Consider the following 24,427-nt stretch of genomic DNA (forward strand, 5'->3'; position numbering starts at 1 on the left):
CCAATCAAACTTTTCTTACTTGAAGGTGATTTCACTTATTATTGATGGACATTTAAAGCAGAGGTAGGTTTTTTCCCTGTAGAAGTCTACAGAATAAATGTTTGAACTCAAACTATTAGTAATAGGTAAGAAATGTCAGAAGTATATGTTTAGATGCAAGTCCATTTTCACTTACATAGTAGAACACCTGTAAAGACCACAATATAGTTTTTCAGTACTGATAAAATACAGAATCTATAGGCACAGACACATTCAAATGAAATGCAACAATAACCTTTTTGATTGCAGATATATTACTTGGAGTTAAGTCTTCAAAAGAGCTTTTTATTATCTTGTAGTCTTTATAACTTCATAGAAGAAATCCAAACTGACTATTATGTTACTAATAGAGTGAGGTAGCATTACAGCTTCTTTGCTTAAAACTAACACAAAATTACATTTATGTGCCTAAAGCAAACAGACTAATGGCTAAGCATTGTGATAGTATCTAGGTTTAAGTCTTGAACAATACCTAGGTATTTTGGTTTACTCGGTTCACAGAATGAAGATGAGAGCAATACACTCATAATAACATGAGGATGATATTTTTTCCTGCTGTGAAATAGTATGAACTTACTTTGTATAGAGCAATCTGGAATCACTAAACCTGGAAGAATCATAAATAATGCAGAAGGAAAAAAACCCATCTTTTTTCTCTGCTGTTTGGATAAAACTTGACCATTTATTATTTGAGCATAAGCCAGAATGTGTAATTCATTTATAAGTAGTTACTGAATATCACACTAAGTTCTCCTCCAGAGCAAGCAAAGGATCTTTCTAAAGCTTGTCAACTGCACAATTGTCTTTGCAAGTTGGAATTTAAAAATTGTATCAGTAAAGTTACAGAACTTGTTTGAATTCTAAGTATTTATTAAATAGTGTCTTATGCTGTATTGTGAAACTTTGACCTAAATACTTCTACGTGTATGACTTAGTGTGCTTTGTTTGAGTAACACTTTTCTTTGCTTTTTTCCCCCACTGAAGTTGTACTAAGCTGGGTGCTCTGTGCACATAATAAGAAAAAATCCAATCCCCCAGGAGTTTGTATCTAAGGTAATGATAGGAAAGTAGGTAGGTACAACAGGCAGGTAGAGGTTAAGGACACATACAGGAATAGATTAATGAAATTATTAATTAATGAAAAAATTTTATTAAAGAAAGTGTCCTAGTGAGGCCCTAGGAGATGTCTGAAAAAAAGCAATCTAGTTTTCTTTTTATAAAAAGTGGTCTGTTCTTTTCTTTAAAAATAGTTTTTTAAGGGTGATAGACTTGGAAAGTAGTTACAGCTCATTCCTGTAAGAAAAAAACAAGAATGAGGAGGAAGAACTCACATATGCATAGCCTTGCTGTGAAAAACAGAATTGTATTTCATGCATAGAGAATGGATGCAAAAGGGGCAGTACTGTAGAACTACCAATAATGAAGAGGATCTCTGTTTTCACCTTTTAGGCTGAATTTAAGTATTGCATACATATCTAGAACTCCTGCTTAATGTGATGTAGTCACAGCTAGGACCATACACACATTTCAAGGGGCAAAAAAGTGTTAATATTATTATCTTAGTTTAAGAAGGATAGTTTGATTCCCCTCAGACTTGCCCTTTTATTTACCGGTTTTATTTATGAGTTTATAATTTCTATTTTGAGACAACTTCATGGTTGTCCAAAAATTGATATAATGTTTGGGCTCCCATTTTTAAGAACATTTACCAATGGGCTGCTACAAACATTGTGGTCAACACGGCCACTTGCACCATTGGTCCCATCACGATGAGACTGAACTTCAGAAACAGCAATCCACTAGAAGAGAAGAAAATGAAAGGCAGGGATGTGATCTAGAGATGCCACTTCAGGAGTGGCTTAAAATACTAGTCCGGACCCTGCTTTATTTCTTCAGTACTTTAATGTTTTCCAGTATCTATGATCCGCCTGTAAAATACCTGAAAAGACATAGAAGGGCCATCAGTGCAGGTGTCCATGTGACAGACCAACTTTGGAGACAGACAACTTATCATGAAAATGCAATTTTTACTTCTACTGTACTTCTTAATGCATGATGGCTTCTTGAGTTTCATGTTCTCTGGAGACTTCAGATTTATAGATGAGCTAAGGATAAAGGTAAAACAGAAAATGAGTTTGTCATTTGCTGGGCTTACCACTTACAACTCAATACAGCACATATCCACATATTCCTGACTACAAAATCCTGTGGACTTCCTAGGGAAGTGAAAGAGGGGAATATATTCAGGTGATGCTTCCAAGTGCAAAAAATATTTCATATTTTTCCTTCTGTGCAATAGTAAATCACTTGTTGTCAAGGACATCATAAATATTCCTTAGAGAAATAGAAGGCCATATTTAGTAATTAAAAAATAAAGCAACCTTGCAAATGTGTGTATGTAACTAACTGAGCTACAAAATTAAATCTTCATGCTGTCTTACTCTACATGGTAAGAACTCTCAGCCCTATTCCAAATTCATACTCTCGGTAATTAGAGGGGAGATATTTTGGTGGCAGAAATTGTTTTTAAGAGTGCTGGTAATAAGTCCAAGATGCTCTTCAATTAGAGCATTTTTTGTAATTTGCAAATTTCTGCATTTAAATATGTTCCATGAAATGACAGTTTTCTGACTCCATTGAGAAATAACTTTTTTTTGGACTTAGATTCTGTGACACTTTCAATGCTACTTTTTTGGCTTTCTTTTTCTTAAAGAAACCTTATTTATCTTAAAGAAACCTTATTCAGAATCATCCTTTTCTCTTGCAAGCACCTATATTGTTCCGATGCGAGGATGCACCCTCCTGTGTGAGGGTACATGTGAATTTAGCTTCTCATAGAGAACTGTTTGCAGAAATAGTCTCATGGAAAATCCTGATGTGCTGACAAATGGATATGTGATGAGACTCCATAAAAGAAAACACAGATCTTTCCTCTCTTTGGCTGAAACTTTGTTCCTGTTGTGGTTCACAATCTGAGGTTCACAGTCAGGACTAAGTTGGGACTAAACTATATGCATCTTGTAAGTAATGTTGTAGTTTCGACTTTTTAAGGGATACAGAGGAACAACATTCACAATTCTTTGACTTTTTTTGAAGTTGTTTGGATTTTTTTCAAAATATCTGAATATGTTTTAAATTGCTTTAAAGGTCTTAGTTTATCCTGAATTAATAAGCCTTCTTGTAGCAACCCTTTTTGTTACATAATGATAGAATCATAAAATAGCTTGCATTGGAAGATTCTTAAAGATCATCTGGTTCCAATCTCCATGCCATGGGCAGGGGCACCTTCCACTTGGTCAGGTTTCTCAAAGACCCTTCCAGCCTGGCCTTGAACACTTCCAGGGATGGGACATCCACAGCTTCTCTGGGCAACTTTTTCCGGAGTCTCACCACCCTCACAGTAAAGAATTTCTTCCGGACATCTAATCTAAATTTCGTCCCTATTTGTTTAAAACCCACTTAAAACTAACACTTAATTCTACATCTTTGTGTGTGGACCTACATGGTGGTGCTATACTGGAGTCAGTTAGCATGCTGGTTGTCACAGACATTCCTCAGATTCATAGAATCACCAGGTTGGAAGAGACTTTAAGATCATCGAGTCCATCCATCCCATGCCCTAACACCTCAGCTAAACCATGGCACCGAGTGCCACATCCAATCTTTTTAAACACATCCAGGAATGGTGACTCCAACATCTCCATGGGCAGACCATTCCAGTACTTTATCACTCTTTCCAAGAAAAACTTTTTCCTATTATCCAGCCTGTATTTCCCTTGATGCAGCTTGAGACTGTGTCCTGTGGTTCTGTCAATTGCTGCCTGGAGAAAGTGACCAGCCCCACCTGACTACAAACACCTTTCAGGGAGCTGTAGAGAGTGACAAGGTCATCCCTGAGTCTCCTTTTCTCCAGGCTAAACACCCCCAGCTCCCTCAGTCGTTCCTCACAGGGTTTGTGTTCCAAGCCCCTCACCAGCCTTGTTGCCCTTCTCTGGAGGTGCTCAAGTGTCTCAATGTCCTTCCCAAACTGAGGGCCCAGAACTGGACACAGCACTCAAGGTGTGGCCTCACCAGTGCCCAGTGCAGGGGGAGAATGACCTCCCTGCTCCTGCTGGCCACACTGTTCCTGACACAGGCCAGGATCCTGTTGGCCTTCTTGGCCACCAGGGCACACTGCTGGCTCATGTCCAGTCAGCTGTCACCAGTACCCCCAGGTCCCTTTCCAGCCACACCATCCCCAGCCTGTAACCCTGCAGGACTTGGACTTGTTCAACTTCATCTTATTGGACTCTGCCCATCCATCCAACATTTCCAGGTCTCTCTGCAGAGCCCTCCTGCCTTCCAACAGATCAATGTACAATGCCAGCTTAGTGTCATCTGCAAATTTACTAATGAAGGACTCAATCCCCTCATCCATGTTGTCAGTGAAGATATTGAACAGAGCTGGCCCCAGCACAGACCCCTGAGGACACCACTGCTGACTGGCCCCAGCTGGATGCAGCACCACTCACCACCACTCTCTGGGCCCGGCCATCCAGCCAGTTCTGAACCCAGCACAGAGTGCTCCTGTCCAAGCCGTGGGCTGCCAGCTTTTCCAGGAGAGTGCTGTGGGAGACAGTGTCAAAGGCCCTGCTGAAGTCCAGGTACACAACATCCACAGCCTTTCCTGCATCCACCAGGCAGCTCACCTGGTCACAAAAAGAGACCAGCTTGGTCAAATATGACCTCTTCCTCCTAAAGCCATGCTTTGCTCAATTTCATACCATCTGAACCAGGTGTTTAATGGGATCGGGACTGAAAAGACATTGGGAAGGTATTTACTGGCAACACTTTGAACAAGTAACTCACATGTAACACAGCCTGAACCAGCTAGAAAATGTGCAAGCGTGGGTCACAAAATACTTGCATGGAATGCTAATGATGGTTGTGGAAGAGAACAGCTACATCAAGATGAACAACACTTGTTACCTTGTGCTGAAGAGTGACCACATTCCAACCCTTTTACTCCTGATCCTGAAGAGGTTAATTTTAAATGCAAAGATCCAGTACTGGTAAACTAAGCCATTATATATTTTTACAGTTTTATTAGTTTTTGTCATTGTAAAATGCAAGTTACCCTATGTTGTCAAGGAATAGTTTAAATAGTCTTTTTTTATTTAGATGATCGGGGCTTTCCTTTGCAGTGTCCTGATTTGTTAAATATTCTCTCTGCTTTTGTTGTCAGAATGTGTGCTTGGTTGTTTTTCAGTATTTTCTGTGCTGCATGTAAGACAATATAAGAATTTCAAAAGTTTCTTCCTTTGTTACTATCTTCTGCACTTTTCTTGATGCTACATTGAGAGACAGGCATGGAAAAAGTAACTTTTGGGGTGCATGAGCAAAGTGGAAAAAAACCATTTCCCTGTCTTAGTAGGAAAATGACCTCAGCTTCTTCTTTACAAGTTACTCTGCTGTTTTTAGTGATGTCTCATCTTCCCAGGGGACCTGCCTCCTCTGTTCCTCTTTAAGGTTTGGGATGTCTTCTGCTGTCAGATGTCTGTCATCACTTGGGTTGTGATTAGGAGGCTCTCATCCACACACAAATTAGCAAAGAGCAGAGCCTGGCACCAAGGTCAGCCTCCACTCCTCCACCTTTGACCACCAGTGTCAACTTCCCCTAATCTTTGACATTACCTCTACAGCATCTGTATTGGATGCTTTTATTCACAAAGTGGTTTCCTGTCTGTCATCTTGCACTGTGTGTCATTTCCACCAGCTGAAAGATGTCCAGGGCTGCTCCTTAATGGGGCTACAGCATAATTAGACTCCTGAGCGTTTTCTTAACTCTGTCTTAACTTGGTGAATATCCAGTGTGTCACAAAGGTGGGCTCGTAAGGATTAATAGAGTCTTTCCAAGAACAGGCTGAGGACTTGGGAGATGAGGTGAATTTTCACCTATTTTGATCTTCTGTAGCAAAATTCACACCTGGGAATGAGAAAATGATGACCTGTGAAATCATTTCCTTGAAGACTGATCTATGGTGAGGCTACCTCTAATGCTGTCTTTCTTCTCCTAGGATTGCAGCATCCATGGACATATTTCAGCCTAGAAAGATGTTTTACTAGTGACAGTGCTCCCTGGGGAACTGGTTTAAACTCTAGGATTTTATCAAGAAACTCAAATCATTAGCTCCAACATATCCACTAGCATAATGTAAATTTTATAGGTAGAATTTTACTCTGTAACCTAGTCCTGAACAACACCTTTTTTTTAAAAGAGATAGGAAGATACGACAGACAAACAGGAGAAGTAATTTTTATCTTTTCTTTTAGACAGACTAATTCATTCTCTGGGCTCATAAAATATTTAAGAGGCTGTATTTGACTGCCAGTCAACATCAGCATAAGCTACCTGACACAAATGTCAGAAGAAATAGTTGCGTAACTGGATTTTCCAAGATACAAATATTTAAATTTGTCTGATTTTAACTTTTTTTTTTTTTTTTTTTTTTTTTTTTTTTTTTTTTTTTTTTAAGGGGTTACCAGAAAATAAGGCTACAGGATTTGGGATCAACTAATTATGACATTTAAACAAAATCCTATATTGCTTTTTGTTTAGTCAGTAAGGAAACAGGCAGGAAACTTTCCTTATTAGAAAAAATACAAGAGAAAACACAGAAAATTGTTAAGCTGTTAACAATGATTTAAAATTTTCATATGTATTACTGAGGAATCTGGGCCAATGATAGCAATAACGCTTTTCAAGAAATTTGTAATTTTCACAGATGAAGGGAAAATGTAGAAAACATTTCAAGTTTTATGAAGCTGTTCTTTCTGTTCACTAGTTCTAAAAATGCAGATTAAAAAATACAGGAATATTGACACATCTTCTGCAATAGAAGGGTATAGAAGATTTGCAGCCTTATTCAGACAAAAAATTCCAAGACAATGAACATGGCTGTGATCATTCATGCTTCGTTTTATGGAAATGTCATTTGGAAGCAGCAAAGAAAACATACTTGTTTTCATGTGATTCTTCTTCTTCTTCCCTTTGAATGGAAAACAACTCATCAGAAAACCCTTCGTTTTCTTAGTTGCTAAGAGTTGGCACTACAGCTTGACAGGAGGGGTTGCATGTTGGTGTTTGGTCATTTATCAATATTTTTGTTGTTTGGTCAGTTATCAGTGTTGTTTCCTGCCTGATGAGCATTATTTCTCTCTTTTACTTTCAGCAGCTGTGATCCCCAGCACACAGATAAATCAAAGTGGAACAGCAGCTGGGGCAGTGTCCTTGTCCCACCCCAGCAGCCACTCTTCCCCAGGACAAAACATACAGGGCAGTCCCCTGCATCCTCCCCAGATACCTCTTCTCACAGCTGCTGACTCAGAGAGGTAAGAGCCTGTGCTTCCCAGCTTGAGCCTGAGGCTGGACTGTCTTCAGAGCTGCCAGGATGGAGGGAAATACAATTGTTGTACAGAAAGGCACTTGTGTCAGCCCTGGCCTAACAACTGCTCTGGGTAGGGGTTTTTCAGGAGGAGAGGTGAAGTGGACCGTGTTATTCCAGTCTGAGAGGGAGATTTTCCATCCCTTTCCATTTCAGGGACTTCTTTCAATCCCTTCTTGATCCCAATGAAGGGCCCTAGCAAGGAAAGTGACACCAGCTGGCACACTGTACTTCACATGACCACGGCCATACCTTACAGAATGGGGGCCCTGAGATTCATGTTTCTGTTTACTTGTGGGAGAAGAGTCATTTTCTGTCAATATTCTCCCAATACTAAGCATTTCTGAAGGAAGACCTTGCCTTTTTTTTTTAATTGCCATTTTATGAAGAACAATAGATAATGTACAAATTTTTATTTCACTAGTTTTTCAGTTTGATTTATAGTCAAGATTTGGTTTATGTTTTATTATATGCTGGTTAGGTATGGTAAATTCTATGATTTTAGATATTTCACTGACATAAAAATCAATTGCTCGGATGTGTTTTGATTTTCATCGCTAGACATTCCCTAAATCATTTTCAGCACTCTTTCCAATGATTTAGATAGTGTGTGGTACTACAGATGTGGAAATCTATAGTTCATTGAACCAGAAGTTCTACCAAATCACAAGTCTGAAGAGGCCTAGTAAATGGTTTTTAGTGGAAAAGTCAGGAAGATAACATCATCACACTAAATACTAAACTCTTACTATCTGCTCATGGATACTTAAAAATTATTTTTAAAATTTCTTTTTCGGTGCTCTAAGTGATAAATTGCTGTATTTCACTAATCTATTTCAAAGTATTTCATTTCCTTGAGTGACAGATATGACAGTAATTTGAAGAGTACAAATCCCCAATTATAAACCTGAAAACAAAATTCACTAGATTTCAATTACTGGTAAACGAGCATAATTTCTTTGGATGAAAGCAATATTCACTCTGCCTTGTATCAGGAAGATAGAAGAACGTGTGGCGTGAAAGTCCATTTTTATTTCAGACTTCATATGTGAATATAGCCAGTTCTGGAGCCACTGGAAGTTGTTGAGCATTTTGTACATCAGTCTGAGATGGAGCTTACTGCCTCATGATCGCTGAAGCTCAGCTGCTTGATTCATTCCTTTTCCCCACTCCTGCCCCCATGATCCTGGTCTTTTTGCCTTGTGCTGGCTCTGGCCCTCTGTGCACACCTCTGGGACTGGCCATGCTCTCTTGCCTGACTATACTTCTGTCCCAGAATAGTTTTCTCTTCAATGCATGGCCTGTCCATCCATACCCCACGATTGCCAGAGCATGAGATGATAGGCCGGGACACATTATTAGTTGTGACAGGTATGTAATTATAAAAGACAATGATCTTATTAGCCCATTTCTGAGGTTCTTCTGCTGTAAAACCATAGCAGAGGTGCCTAGAGTGAGTCTTCTTTCATTCAATTCATTGAATCCATTTCATACACTAAGATAATAGAGTACTCTACAGAATAATAAAAAGCTAACATGGTATACTCCTTTTTCATATGTTAAGTGTATACAGGCTATCTAAAAGGGCTTTAAGTGCTAATTCCCAAATGTGGAGCTGCTTTGGGTTTAAAAAAGTTCCAGTGTCTTCACTTAGGTAGTGTGACAAATGGCAATTTAAATTCAGAAAAGGAAAAAAGTATTACAGCATTGTTGGTTTGATTACAATACATAGGGTAGAAGTTAAAGGAAATGTTTAAAAGAAGAACTAAGGCAGAATCTATATATTGAATCTAACGCAGTACATTCACCTAGGGGCCTTGTGAGTAGGCTGTCACCTCACTTCATGTGTGTGATGAGAATGGTGAAAATGTAAACAATCCTTCAGCAGAGAAAATGGCAGAGATAGTGTCTTTGAAAGGTGTGAATCATCCTGTTTATTCAACCTCATTGTTGAGAGGACTGCAGGACTGAGGGGTGCAGGTAGAGCATTTGTTGCCCCTCATGCTAGTAAGGGTTGGACTAGGTGACCTTTGAAGGTCCCTTCCAACCCAAATTGTTCTGTGGTTCTGTGCCCTGTGGTTCCTGACACACATGCCCAGGGTTATTTAGAGCTAGGACAGGCTGACCAGAGCTTGTTCCAGCAGAAGGCTGTATTTGTTGGACTGAAGCTGGTCCAAACTGGCCTGGCTGTTTGGTGATGCTGGGGGCCAAGCCTGTGCCACTTTTTGGACAGCAGACTCAGGTTTACGAGAGACAGAAGCAGAAGGAAATAAGCATTTTCTCTACATTTCCACACACCATGGCATAGAGAAATAATGGGAGGGTTTCTTTTAAGTCTTTCTCTTCCAGCTGGTGTGAGGGAAAGTGTGGACTTGATTAAGCCTTATATAGGTGAGAAACTGAGCCGAACATGGAACACATCTTACATTGCATTCATTATGTGTGCAAAACTCTGATAACACATAGTGCAAGGCAGTTAGAGAGTTTGAATCTAAGAAATAACTTCATTTATCAAAGGAGAGAGCATACATAATAAAAGTGCAGATTTACACTTTGTCTGTCCCAGCTCTTTGATACTAACTTTGAGTGCTCCACTAATATGAAGTACTGCAGCTATTCAATGAAGGTACCAAATGTGTGCCTAAAAGCATATCTGTAACAGGGAATATGTACTTCACTACCTTTTACCTCACTACTGTAATACAAGAAGGTATGGGCATACAAATAAGCTGAAAGAACAGTTAAAACTCAGATCAAAAATTAAGGGTTTATATGGCACTGTTTACATATGTGGTTCAGTGTCCCAAAATTGATGGTGCTAAATGTTTGAAATTAGTCTTTTAAAATTCTTTCTTTATGTAATGAATTATCCAAATATACCTCTTGCTTTTGAGCAAGAACTAGACTGTTAATCAATGTGACACAATAACAATTTTTTTTCATGGATTTGATGTTCAGGTGATTTTTTTAATCCAACTGTGAACAAAGCTCGCAGTATGTCCCTAAAGCATGATGCATCCCAGCTTCCCAGGAATTTCTAGAGACTCTGTAAGGCTGACAAGAAGAACTTAGGGCCAGAGTGTTCCGTTTAGCAGTACCATTATGCTATAATAAGTTCTGCAACAGTCATTTTTTTTGCTTATTTGAGTGTGTGGTTATATTCCCTTTATGATTTTGCTGTAAAATAGTAAGTAGCTCTGAGCATAACTTCCAGAAGCAAAAGCCTCTGAGTCGTTCTACCCAAGAAGCCAAGACTTCCAACTTTCACATGTTACAAAGCTCTTTGTATGTAGCACACATACATAAAAAGGGCTGCTTCAAAGAAGGTCTTTATTTAACAGTGTGGTTTTGAAATAAATATATCAACTTCTTTCCGGGCATGGGACACTTCAGAGGATTGCCTGTTAATTATCTTTTCTTTTTAGTGGGCAGACAACACCTATAAATGACAAATCCTTGTGTGGAGGTATCAGTAAGGCTAACCCTGAACCTGAGCCAATAGAGTCACAGAATCCTAGAATAATTTAGGCTGGAAAAGACCCTTAGGACCATCAAGTCCAGCTGTTAACCTAACAGTGCTGAGGCCACCACAAAACCACGCACCCAAGTGCCACACTTCCACATGCCTTTTAAATGCCTTCAGGGATGGTGACTCCACCACTTCCCTGGGTAGCCTGGTCCAATGCCTGCCCACCCTTTCTGTGAAGAAACTTTTCCCATTATTCAATCTAAACACAACTTGAGGATGTTTCCTTCTTATTCTGTTGTTTGTTACTTGGGAGTGGAATTTTTCTCACACATTTTTTTTTCCAAAGGCATTTTTTCCTCTCCACCACATTTGCAAGAAACAGTTCTCTGATACAATATAGGCACAGAAAATACTGAGAGATTTTATAAAAAGTTACATAGTCTCCCTCCAGGGAGTCTGCATATTGAGGTGCCTGCTCACAGCCCTCTTCCTTAAATTCCACTTTAAATTCCACTTAAATTCTCCTTTCATCTTCGCACCAAAGAGAAGATGAGGTACTGGTCAGAGGGGTTGTTTGTTCTTTCTGCCATCCCTTATTTCATCTAGATTTTGGTTTTCTTGCCAAAAATATTTCTGTTATGCAAGATTGCATTCCTTAAAAAAAAAACGACAAAAATAAACAAACAACCAAACCAAAACAAACAAAACTCCAAACAAACAAACAAAATCCCCTGAAACCAAAACACCCACAAAACTTGTAGCAGAGAAATCATTGGAGAGAAACATGCATCATAGATAGGTAAAAAATTAGGCTTTTTTTATTTTAGTCAATTGAATATATTCGTTAACTTTGGGGAAAACATCTTATTTTTTCAATTTTGCTCCTGGCAAAAGGTGTGCTTTCCTTAAATGCATTTTTAAAACATGTTTATTTGATTGTCACTTTTAGGTAGCCAAACTTATAGTGCAATATGCTGGGTTTCACAATGCTGTGTTACAACAGAATGCTTCCTTCACTGACAGCGGACTGAGGATCTGTAAAGACACTAAGACACAGCATAAAGTGTGAGTTCAAAGAATGTGAGTTCACAGAAAGACTGTCAGAGCAGAGAGTGGATACACCATCCCAAATTTTCTGGATTTTCCTAGAAAGAAAAAGGCATTCAAGAAGAAATGATCATGGATTTTTCTTCATTTAGCATTGTCAGAAAGTGCAGCACTGTACAGGAGACTGTTGGAGACAGCAACCTCTTACAAGGAGCTTTTAGTTCAGTCCTCTGTGCAGCCAGACCTTCAGCTCAGCGAGATAAAAGCCCAATCGCCTTACTGTGTGAACTGCATAACACGTGGATTTGCTCCCATAGTGCTGAATCCCAGCAAAAATTACTCAGCCAGTTAAAAGAGCAGCAACCCAATAAATTGTGTTTACAAGCTGTTCAAAGAAAACTATGGCCTCTGAAGAAAAAAAAAAAACAAACAGGTTTTCAGCTTTAATGTTCAATTTCCACTTCAGCAACGTATCTGTAGCAACCATAAGGATTCATTTTTTCTGAAGGGTGACAAATGCTTTAATTTACATTGCCAGGTTGAGAAGAAAAAAAAGAAAAATGAAGACAGAACTACATCCAACATAGTTACCTAGTTCCTGTCTCAAATATTTAATGTTAGTAGCAATTTGTGCCATAGTGTAGCATGGATTGATGGTAGGTAAATTATGTCTTTTATATGCAGGTGCAGTTTCCTTTCTTTCAATATATAGATAAAAATATTTTAAATTTTTTTAAAAATGCTTGGTTGCAGTGAAATAAATCAAGGAGTTGCAAAGCACTTGAGTTTCTAGGTGAAGAAACATCTTATATATATTCTTGCTACAGAGACAAAAGAGATTGTTTCCCCACTCAAAAGAGGATTTATTTGTAGGTGGCCAACCATGATAAACTAAATTAAATCCCTATATAAATACACAATTTATACTGTATATAACGCTCTTAGATTTCCTCTTCCCTTCCTTTTCCACACATTTCTTGGGTTGTGCGTGTAGGTGCAGTGACTCTTTACTGGGCCAGCTCCAGTAAATTATGTGACATTGTATGTGGCATTTTAACAAATCTCATCAAAACAGGTAAGCTTTGGTAACTTTGTCATGCATCTTGCTTACTACCAAATCTAGTCATTCCCCAGCAAGACATTTTTTTGCAGCTAAACTGGAAAAGAAAAATTTTCTTAATGGCTCCAGAAACATTTCTGCTCGGATTTTACATCAGGCATAGGATTCTGATTGAATTGACACCTGGGCTTGACTGTAGTTCTTGATTGCAGTTTCCAAGTGGTTACAAGCTGGTCCTGAGTGTTTCAGGAACACAATTAAATTAGCTGTTCTCCCAGGAATATAATGAGATTTGTTCAGATACAAATCTGGGCTGTGACATGTACAAGTTTCTCTTTTGTTAAGCAGAAGGAAAGAAAAAGTAGATAACTATCCTTATATCGTGGATATGGGTAAGCCAGGTTGATTTATAAATAAAGACCACTTATGTCTACTAAAAAGGAGTCCTGTCTGGCTGTAAAATATAGTGTATTATTATTAGGAGGAAGTTTTTTGGATGTTAAATCAAAGGTAAATCTGTAAAACTGTGCTTTCCACTTTTAGTTTTGAAAATTATTTTTCCCATTAGTGGCTGCGGGTTAAAATAATTTTTCAGAAATTAATTTTCCCAAATTAATCCTGAAAACACAAAGGATGATATTCCATGATTTTAAAAATACTCATAGTATTTAAAGACTGTCTGTGCTTGGCTTTCAATCTCTGGCAGGAGATTACAGTCTTTCTATGCGACTCCTATACAAAAAACTAACTCCAGTTATTACTCGGGAGACGTATAACCAGGTAGCAACAGCTCTTTTTAAAAACCTTTGATGTTTTTATCACAATATAACTACTGTCTTCTCTTTCTAAAAAAACCTGTACAATAGTATTATTGTGAAATATGTGCATGCTTTGTTCTCTTCTTCTCTGGTATATCTTTCAGTCTACTCTGCATCAGTTATCTGGAACAATTAAATATTTGACACTCAATGGCTCAGTAGTAACATCTTTATTTCCTCCATCTGTATAACATTTCTGAAGTAATATATGTTTATGAAGTTAATATCACATCAGCACCAGGACCATCCAAACCCTACCTAATATTCTTAAAAATGTGCTTCTCACAGAAAACTGAATAGGCAGTACATCATCCACAGTTCATTTTGATACTTGTTACACTCCAAATGTAGATTATGACTCACCAGAAATGTAGTAAATACCTTTCAAATGAAGTCAAAATCACATAGAGATAACATGTGGCAGATACAGATTCTTAGCTGCAGCATAAAAGATCTCAAGTAACTTTTATTTAATACAGTTATAATCTGTATGATGACCCTGCCCAGAGGTGTTCTGTAGAGCTGCTACTGGAGTTGCACCTTCTGTTGTATTCAGGGTGTGATAAACTTCCTTGACACTTCTTTAGGAAAAACATGGTTTCTTATTAGGTTAAAAAAAATAAAAGTCATCTAGTATATTGAGGCCCAGTCTCAGGGCAAGAGGGGCCAGATGTATAGTTTAGAGCACCAGCAGACTGTGTTAACTGCAGGCACTGATCCCTCCTAGCAGCAGCCACTGAGCACACAGAGAAGGGTATTCCTCCTCAGCAGACTTGCAGCTCATTTTTAGTGATGGAGAGACAGGCTGATCTGCAATAAGACTTCACATGTCACTTTCCACTCCCCTTCTTGAAGAAATATCATGGTTCTTTTTTGGTGTGTGGGAATGTTTCCAGCTCCCTGTCATTGATAAAAAAGTGGCCCAGAGCCATTCCTGCGGTTTCATTAACTAGCCAGATCCCATCAGTCTATTGGGTGGTTTGGGGCACAGACAGAAGCTCTAAAAATCCTAGCTTTCTGTGCAAAAAAGATTGCATGACCTATCTGTAATGTACTTTGAGGTATGCAGTTTTAAGGAAATGCAGAAAAAAAATCAGTAAAAAGTTAAATTCCATAAAACTCTTGTGTAAAATCTTCAGAAGTAGTGCATATCCTTGTAGTGCCAGAGCTGTGCAAAACATACCTCTGCAGTGATGAACCTCTGTGGCAGCTGCACCAGCAGGTTTGTTCTCAAGCATTCTCTCCTCTGCCAGTTTAAGTTTATAGTTTGAGTCCAGATCAACATTTTGATGGGGTCAGATTCTGGAAGCAATTTAACACTTGCCCTTATCTGCATTATATTGACATCAGATTGTTTATTTTCAAATAGCTCTATGTAACATAGGAAGATTTCTAGAGCCCAAAACCTGGGCCTGAACCCAATTCCTAGCAACTCTGTGGCCAATGACCTGAATCTATCTCTCACTGTCAGTGAGCAAGAACAACTATTTATTGATAAATAAAGTTGATGCAAAGGCTTAGAATAAACAGCTGACAGTGGCTCCAAAATCAGGTCCCCCTTGAGGCATCTCCTCCAATTATGGCTTAGACACACACACAGAAGGAGTGGATTAAAAGTAGTTTTCCATTATAAGGGGCAATTCAGCCTGCTAATTTCCCAGATGTCACGCCTAATGATATGTCACCATTTAAAAATACGCCATCTCTATTTGGGCTGCACACTGTTATTTTGGAAGTCTGTATCTATGCAAATAACTAAAGTGATCTAAATAAAATAAAAACAATCTTTAGCTCTTATGTATTGGAGATCTGACAGATTTGTGGTTTTGAACTTCTAGGTTTGTTGCTCCCACTCCTTCTCATCACATCAGCCCCCAGAGAATGTCCATTCAACATCCCATGATGCAGAGACAGACTCCACAGCATCCTCAGCTTCCACAGCTTGCAGGGATGCCTCTGAAGACATACCAACCAGCAGAAAGCCCTTCTTTTCAGCCAAATGCCCTTCACATCCAGGGTAAGAAAGAAAAACCTTCATCACTGCTGTTAGTTGTTTTTTGCTATTGCTTATCTTTGAAATTAAGTGCTTCAGGGACTGGCACCGATATTGTTAAGGTTCTTTTCCTTGAAAGACTCTAAGAGGTAGCCTTCAAGACCCTGCCTTCAAACATCCGTAAAATACTTACCTTAGCTACTTGTTATTCATCCTGGTATGGAGTTACATGTTTCTCTTCATATTGATTTTCAGTGCTGTTCTTGACACAGAATGGCAAAAAATTCTGTGATGGCTTTTAATTTTCTAATGTTACACTTCTAATCCCTCCTGATTTACCACGTAAGTATTAACTTGCTTTTCAAGACGTAGGATATTTTTGTCCCTTGCACTTGTGGAGAGATGGAGAACTCTTCTTGTGTGAGCATGGAAGACTCTTGCAGCTGTGTCCCCACTTGTGCTGTGTAATCGACATCTACAAGATCTCTCTCTCTCTTCAGTCCTTTGTATTTCTTCTTTAGCCAAAGGAAAAAATCATCAGCTTGTGGGTTATTTTGTTTGTTTGTTTTTCCTAGCTGGTGGATACTGAATGTTAATTACCTTAACATTTCCGGAGTGTGTTGACAGCAGTATTGTTTCCTCTCAACTGTTTAAATATATGATTTGCCATACTTATAGACACAAGGTACATAGCAGACTGGATTTTTAAAGGTCTTAGGATTCTGCTTATTGATCAGGCTTCCTGAGAATTATCAATGTAGATATCGTAGGAAAGATCCTGGGAAGAGCAAGGTTTTGCACAGCTTGGTTTTTGGTAGCAGAGGGGCCACAAAGTTGGCTCCTGTGAGAAGCTGCCAGAAGCTTCCACCACGTCCAGCAGAGACAAACCACGATGGCTCTGAAGATGGACATGCTGCTGACCAAAACTGGCCCAAGGAATGAGGCTGGTAACGCCTCTGTGATGATATATTTAAGAGGAAAATCAGAACAAAGTGGGCACAGTTTTGCTTCCAGTCAGAGAAGAGGAGGAGGTGAGAACACGTGAGGGAAACAACATGGCAGCACCAAGGTCAGTGCAGAAGGAGGGGAGGAGGTGCTCCAGGCACTGGAGCCAAGATTCCTCTGCAGGCTGTGGTGAGACCGTGGTGAAGCAGCTGTGCCCCTGCAGCCCTTGGGGATCCACAGGGGATGCAGAGATCCACCCACAGCCCATGCTGGAGCAGGTGGATGCCTGGAGGAGGCTGTGGTCCAGTGGGAGACCCGGTAGAGAGAGAGGGCCCTGCTTCCAGGCTGGAGCAGCCTGTCCTTGGAGGATGGCATCCAGTGGAAGAGTGACCCATGCTGCAGCAGTTTTGGGAGGACTGTCTCCCTGTGCTGTCTGTGGGAGGGACTCAGGTTGCAGCAGGTGTGGTTTGGCTGCTTCTTCTGCGAGTGGATCTACAAAGAGAAGTTCACAGAGAACTGTCTCTCGTGGGAGGGACCCCACAGCCCCACAGGGTAAGGATTCCTCTCCCTGAGCAGGTGGAAGAAAATTTTAGTGATGAACTGACCAAACCCTCCATGCCCTGTCTCCCTATGCTGTTGGTGGGAAGGAGGGAGGGTCTGGGTGGGAAAAGGCGTTTTAAGGGCTTATTTTACTTCTCATTATCCTCCTCTGATTCCGTTGGTAATAAATTTCACTTTGCAGCCTTAAGTTGAGCCTGTTTTGCCCTTGAAGTGTTTTCTCTTGACCCTTATCTCACTCATGAACCCTTTGTTAATTTTTTTCCTTTTTTCCCTCTGCTGCCCAGCTATAGAAGGGAAGGGTAACCAAGCGACACTTGTGGGTGCCTGGCATTAGGCCAGTGTCAAACCATGACACAAGGCTTCTTTTATTTTCTTCCACTCATGTAAGCAGTCTCTTATGGCAAAAAGAGGAAATAGGCATCTTCCTCAGTTCATAAATGTGAAGGAGAGAAAAGGAAGTGCTAATCCTGTTACATTCTTCATATTGTACTGGCCACAGAGAAGCAGGATCTGAGGCAGGTGGTTTTCTCCACAAAGTAGTAATTTTTTACAGGACTGATCAGTACTAGAAGAACATGAAATTTACCAATGGACATAAGCAGTTATAGTTGGCTTTCTATGTTCTCTAATAGATGTTTCACTAATAATGAAGCCAACAGAGTAGAGGGTGAAATTTCTTAATATACAGTTCATTTACATATGCCAGGTTTTCAAAACAGGTCCAGTAAATTCCTAGTGCAAGCCTTGAAAGGATCAGGTTAGCCCTTCTATTTCCACAGTACAAAACATTTTACTTGATCCCCTTTTTTGCTGAGCATTTGGCAAGAAATCATCTTGAAAGGCACTGAGACATTAAGGTCTTTCTTCCTGCCTGGAGAAAAAATTGCCTTTCAATTATACAGATTGTTTTACCACCTTCTTCCTCTCATGGCCATGGGAGTTTTAGGAATCCTAGAACCTGGGAGCACAACCAGTTGCTCCAAAGTAGAAGACTTTCCAAAGATTCCTGACTCCCAGGAATTCACAATTCACCCTGGATTAATTGTTGCTCCACACAGGACTCAGGACTTGCACTGGCTTGTGCAGCAACCTTCATATCTCCTTGGGCATCTTCTCTTCAGGGCAGGCCAAAACAATGCTACTGTGTTCCCATCTCCCTCTCCTACAGTCCAAAGAGTATTTAAAAGGACAAAAGGAGTGGCTCATCATTCTTTACAAGAAGAAGGCCCAGTAGAGACCCTCATCTGAGTGAATATCACATTTGAATTAAAACCCTGTTACATGTCCAAATTCAAGATACAGTTTAATACTACCTTCTGAGATCAAAAAATGGTTGACTTTCAAGGGCTTGGACCTTAAACCTGTACCATACTTACATGTTATCATTACTGTGTCTGCTTCACCCTCCTAGGAAAACTTATACTGAAAATAGACACCGCTGACAGGAATTATTTGCACACAGATAACAACTCAGAGTTCAAATTCTAAACAATTTTGCACTTAAAACTAGTATAAAGACAATGTAGACTGAACTCTTAATTAATTTTTTTAGATACAGTACAGTGTAATTCAATGCCCACAATGTGGGTATTAAATGTTTTTTCGAAGATCAAGTAACCTGTTGTCACTGTACAAGGTATTTTTTCAGAGTGTACTCCCTCCAGCTTAAGCACACCTGTCTTGTCCTATATGCTACATGCAAAGCATCGTCCTGTGTGCCGTAAGGACTTACCTAAATTCTGTCTCTCAAAAGCAGATATTTGAAGAGTTTATGTTTTCCCAGTACCAATACAAAGATTACTGTCTTCCTTGGTGAATTCATTACAATGCAGAAAAACACCATGGAGTTATCTCCACACTATACTACTATGTATACAAGAAGTGGCTGTGGGAAGTTCTGTTAATTTCTATCTCCTGCAGTTCATAACCTGCCTTTTCAAGATTTAAAGTGCTGTAACTATAGCCACTTCAGCTCAGTATGCTAGTAGACAATGGTAACAATCTGCCTCAGTAAGTAGTCTTAAACTTGTCTGTTCCATATAAATTTGCTTTGTCAAGGAAGAAAGAGTTTCATTGCCAAAAGCTTTTTGAAGAAAACAAGTTCTAAACAGACACAATTTCTGAAAGCCTCAACATCTTAAAAGATCATGGTAGATCTCAGAGTACTATCCTTTAGAGAGAAATATTTATGAGATCCAAGACTGACAGCCTTCTTGTATCCAATAGCTACTTATATTGTGAAATGTCTTTTCCTTGGAAGAACATTGTCTACAGTTCAAGCTTCATTATTTGTTCTGATTTTCAACATACACAGTAATGTCAGAGAGGGCTTTCTAGTGCCTCAGTTAATATTACATAATTGACTAAATATTCCCTTTTCTTGCTCTTGTGAAATTCCCACTATCCTTTGCTGCGTGGAATGTTCAGAATTGATGTTAGATGCCTCACTGAGATGTAGAAGTGAAGCTCTTCTTTTCCTTTCATTAGATTGTAGTATCTTTTATTGTATTACCATTCCATAAATCTTGGAGACTGGAATGACAACTTCCCAGCTAGATGCTTTTGTATGCCAATGTAATATGTGTTTATAGACAGAAGACAGTGCAGGAGCTGGAAATCTGCAACAATTTGTCCACCACCTGTATTGTACTGGTGATTCTTTTCAACCATGAAAAACTACTCTTAGGAGAGGTGTCTGAAGAGACAGGCACCTACAGTCCTCAGGCAGCTTCCAGAATATGGGATTGCTTGCTCTGAGACAAGCCAGAAGAGATATGCTAGGTATGAAAGGAAAGAATAGCAACAGAAGTTCCCTCTTCACAGTAGAGAAAATTTTTTGTTCTGTGTCTTATAGAGTAAGGTAAAACTTCTTTGGGCATGGGTAAAGCTGACTTGCTTTTGGATGTGTCTGATACTGTAAACATTTTTGCACTAGAAATCTGATTGTTCTTTAAAATCGTGTCTGTAACCCTCTCACATGTCTTTGTGAGTTAAGCTGATGACCAGAGCTGTTATGAGTTAGGGAAGAAATAAAAGAAAAAAAAATATATGCAAAGTATTCATTTAAAGAAAAGAAAAAGTTGTCATTTCTTTTAAAATATTGTCAGCTTATATGAGTTAGTTATACTAGTGCCTCTATACAGAGAGGTCTACTAGTAATCGCTATCTATAAATTAAAAATAATAGGATTTTAATAAACAGAAACATTTCTATTTTTTCACATTTACAAATCTGTCTGTAAGTACAGTATGTGACTTGGATCTCTCTTGTACTCTTCTTTTTGTTCTTCACAGCCAGATGGTCCACATGATTACACGGTGTTTGTGTAATTTGCCTAATGGATGTGCAGAAATATACTGCAAAGAAACACTATCTTGAAGTATTTTAGACCAAAGACAGCTGGAATTTTTACATGCCATAGAAGCAAAGACTACTCACACATGGCATATGTTTCTGAATGGCAACTATAATGATTTTCTTGAGAAAACATTCTCTCTTTCTTGTGACAGGCAGAGAAATGACTAAGGAGGAAATAGATGTCCATCAGAAACCTCCTACCATATAGAAATTATAATTGTGCCAGTCATTCTTTACATATCTATAATGAAATCTTTGTCCACAACAGTTCAATAGGATAAGGACGCTATTACAAATGTATGTGGACCACAACTGTATGAGTGAATTTGAGCTGAGCTTTCTACCAGGGCTATTTAGAATGAGCCTTCAGAACAAGGCTCTTTATGCTGTAAAAAAACAAGAACTTCTTGCTTTTAGAAACAATTCTTACAGCTTACACTTCTATCATATTCAAAAATATTTCACTTTCCTAGGGAAGTTATGCTGTCATGTCAGAAGAATAGCTGTTTGTTCTGTACCTTGACATCATGAATCTTGGCTGTAGTGTACTGATTCAAAGAAACACAGCTGATGTAACCTTGTGCATGTGTGTGTTTTAAATAGTTTAGTAAGAGACAAAATTTTACAATCCACAGTTGCAGCTGAAATGTTCAGTTGCTGGAAAGTTATGAGCCAACCTAATTTTTTTTTGTTTTTCCAGTGCTGCATGAAAACACAGGAAGCTGATGGTACAGTTAGTTCCCTAACAGATATTTCAAGTATTGTCAGGGTCTGCTGCCTGAACTGGGTATGGTTTCATGTTATCCCACATTCAGCTGTATTGTAGAATAACTTGGGCACGACGCTGTGTGAATAAAGACACCAAGTTAGGAGATTTTGCTATGTCATGTTGGGCTCCAGTTCTGCGACTGGCTTGATGCACTGCAGATGCTCACAAAGACATTTAGAATAGTGCTAAATAACTGAGAGGAAGAGAACCACATATGCTTATTTCTTGTTTATGACTCTCTATTTTAAAAGATGGATAATTGACACTGAATTGTGAAAATAACTTGTATCTAAGAAAGTTACACTACTTTTCTGTGCTGTCTTTCCATCATAAAAAAATTTTGCTCAGAGTCTCTATGCATGACCCTACTATCAGCCAGCTGTCTTGGCATCAGTGATAGATCCTTGGATTTTATTCAGACTTTACTTGCGTAATCTTCTTTCATTTGAATTTAGCATTTTCTTAGATTTTCAGGCAGATGCACAGTGTGACTCTGGAGAGTACCAGCTCAGACACAGGATTGGGCAGTACAGGGAGAAATTTCCTGAAAAATTTCAGCTTCAAGCCAGTCAGTGCCTCTCACAGGTCATGATGGATTCAGGATGTTCATGTAGTAGATTGTGTTAGAAACTAGTAGCAACCTGACGAAGTTTTAGGGAGCATCATATCAGCAATACTGCTTTATTTGTTTAAAATTATTGAAGACCTGGTGGTAGGGCAGTTGAGGTTTTTATCATTCTCATGGCCATGGTTCCACATGCTATCCTTTTTATCTCTGTCCAGGTCTTTTACTGATGGCCTTCTTCTCATTCTAGGTTTTTATGGGCAGCTTCAGACTTTCTGCCCTCCACATTATGCTGACACTCAGAAGAACATACAAGACAGTGTTTCTTGCAATATGGTTCCTCCTGTTGACTGCTCAGCTCTCACATCAGCAGGCCAGGGAGGGCTTGGCATTTTCCGTGGAAGTTTTTCAGATCATTCTGGTATCAAAGGTAAAAAACAGTCGGTCACTCCATGTAGGATTGTGTAGAGTTTGTCAGCTTCGACAGATGTGCGTGAAGTGTGTATTTGGGTGGGACATGTCATGACAGATTTGACTTTTTACAAAGAGGAGATATTTTTCAAACCTTCATGGAATGGTTGGTGTTGGGAGGCCGGAAGTCGCCGTAGGTGACAGTAACAAACTGGCCTGTGTGCAGTCTGAACACTGTTGAAGGCTTCTCAAGATTATAGCCTGTGGGGCTTAAACAGTCTCTGGCTTGTGTATTTGAGCTGAAATACGGTCCACTGAGCCTTCTGTGATATTTGTGAAGCCCTTCTCTCCAATGCACATATTGTGGCAGGGACCTGAGATGATTCAAACTACTGATTTTTCTTGCTGCATGTTTGGTTTTTATCAGTCTTGAATTTCATTCATTCATGTTTCAATGACAAAAACTGCCCGGATGCACACTAATCTGTGTGCACGTAACTTAGTCTGTGCCTAGATGAAAAGTACTTAAGGGGCTTGCATGCTGCTCTGGAAGGCTGAAAAATCTCTGTGCAAAGGATCAGTACAAGACAATGAGCCTAATCTTAGTGCTCAACTAATGCCCAGGTTTGTTACTGTCCTTCCACGCAGGATGAATCCACTTAACATTTATTGTGCTTTGAAGTCCCTCTTATGTCTTGGTCCTTCAGAAGTGTATTGCAAAGCCAGTGCACCCGTAATTACAAAGAGGAATCTCACAGTATGTAAACATGTTATCCAAAAGATGAGCGTGTGTCTGCAAACAGTTATTCTTGGGCTTACTATTGCCACTTGTAAAAGGTAGTAATTTCTGTGCCAGGGTCTACTTTATGGCAATATTCTACAATATTTTTTTGTCTTTTATCCTGTGTTCAATATGATGAAATTTGTTAAAAAAGCGTGAAGTTTATTTTTAAAATGATCACAATTTTAACACCCATTAAATGGGGAGGTGTTAGTTGCAATGAAATCTGCTCTACTTCAGACTTGATTCTGAGAGAATTGAAAATTCCTCCCTTGGTAAGCAGTAAGTTGTGTAATTAATTTGATACATATGTTGGCTTGTTTATTTTATTTGTGTATTTGATTTAAAACCATTTCCAGTTCTATGCATAAGTATTAGGACATACTTCATTATATAGTTATCCTACTTATTAACTGGGGCTTTTTTGTTTTATTTCTTCTTCCAGTCTATGACTTTCCAGCAGGATCTGTAGGTATCTTTGGTGATTCAGCTTGCAGCATGCCAGAGGACAGCAGTTTCCTACAAGTGAATGCAGTGGATCATTGTTCCAGCCAGCTTTCTTCTGTATACACTGAAGGCTAAGTAATGTATATCTAGTTACAAGAACTTGATTCTGTTTCATCTTGCCCTTCTGTTATTCCCCTACAAATTTTTTCTCTCCGTGAAACTGCCATGTATGTATGGGGATATGACTAGATATACATACATAATGGAGAGGAAAAAAGCAATTACTAAGCATTCTTCATTTAGTCAAGCCGCCAGCTGAGAAGGAGAATGTTTGGAGAAAGCAAGCTTTGCCAAAACCTTAGCAATTGTTTCTTTTTTTCTCATTTCTGGTACAGCAGCTATACTTTTTAAATTATTTCTTCTTTTGATTTCTCAAAGGGAATTCAGAGACCAAATAAGAAAACTGGTTGTTGGCTGTAATCCTTTCAAGCTGAATGGGTGCACTTACAGAAGAACACAGCTTTAGAAAATTCCTTTTTCAAAAAAGGAAAAGAAGCAAAACCAGAGCATGCTGCAAACATTTCAAAGGCATACAGTTTTTGCACAATCTGTCTGCATGTGATAGTTCCAAAGTTTAACACACACCAGTATCCAAAAGGGAGAGAAGTTAGGCATACATATAGGCACTACCTATTGGAGGTATTGGTGTGGCTTCTTTTTGGATCAAAGGTTGGTAGAGAA

The 24,427-nt window shown here is 39.1% G+C and overlaps 1 protein-coding gene across 1 annotated transcript in view; it reads left to right on the top strand.

Moving 5' to 3' along the window:
* The window catches only part of GLIS3 (GLIS family zinc finger 3), a 154,784-nt gene extending 130,890 nt beyond the window's left edge, over window positions 1-23,894 (top strand). The window contains 4 exon segments of the mRNA XM_059837001.1: window positions 7,251-7,410; window positions 15,696-15,874; window positions 22,298-22,477; window positions 23,685-23,894. Of these exon segments, the coding sequence (XP_059692984.1) occupies window positions 7,251-7,410; window positions 15,696-15,874; window positions 22,298-22,477; window positions 23,685-23,821 (656 nt within the window). The 3' untranslated portion in view covers window positions 23,822-23,894.
* Window positions 23,895-24,427: the final 533 nt, after the last annotated feature.

The sequence above is a fragment of the Haemorhous mexicanus genome, chromosome Z, assembly GCF_027477595.1.
Source record: "Haemorhous mexicanus isolate bHaeMex1 chromosome Z, bHaeMex1.pri, whole genome shotgun sequence".
NCBI lineage: Eukaryota > Metazoa > Chordata > Aves > Passeriformes > Fringillidae > Haemorhous > Haemorhous mexicanus.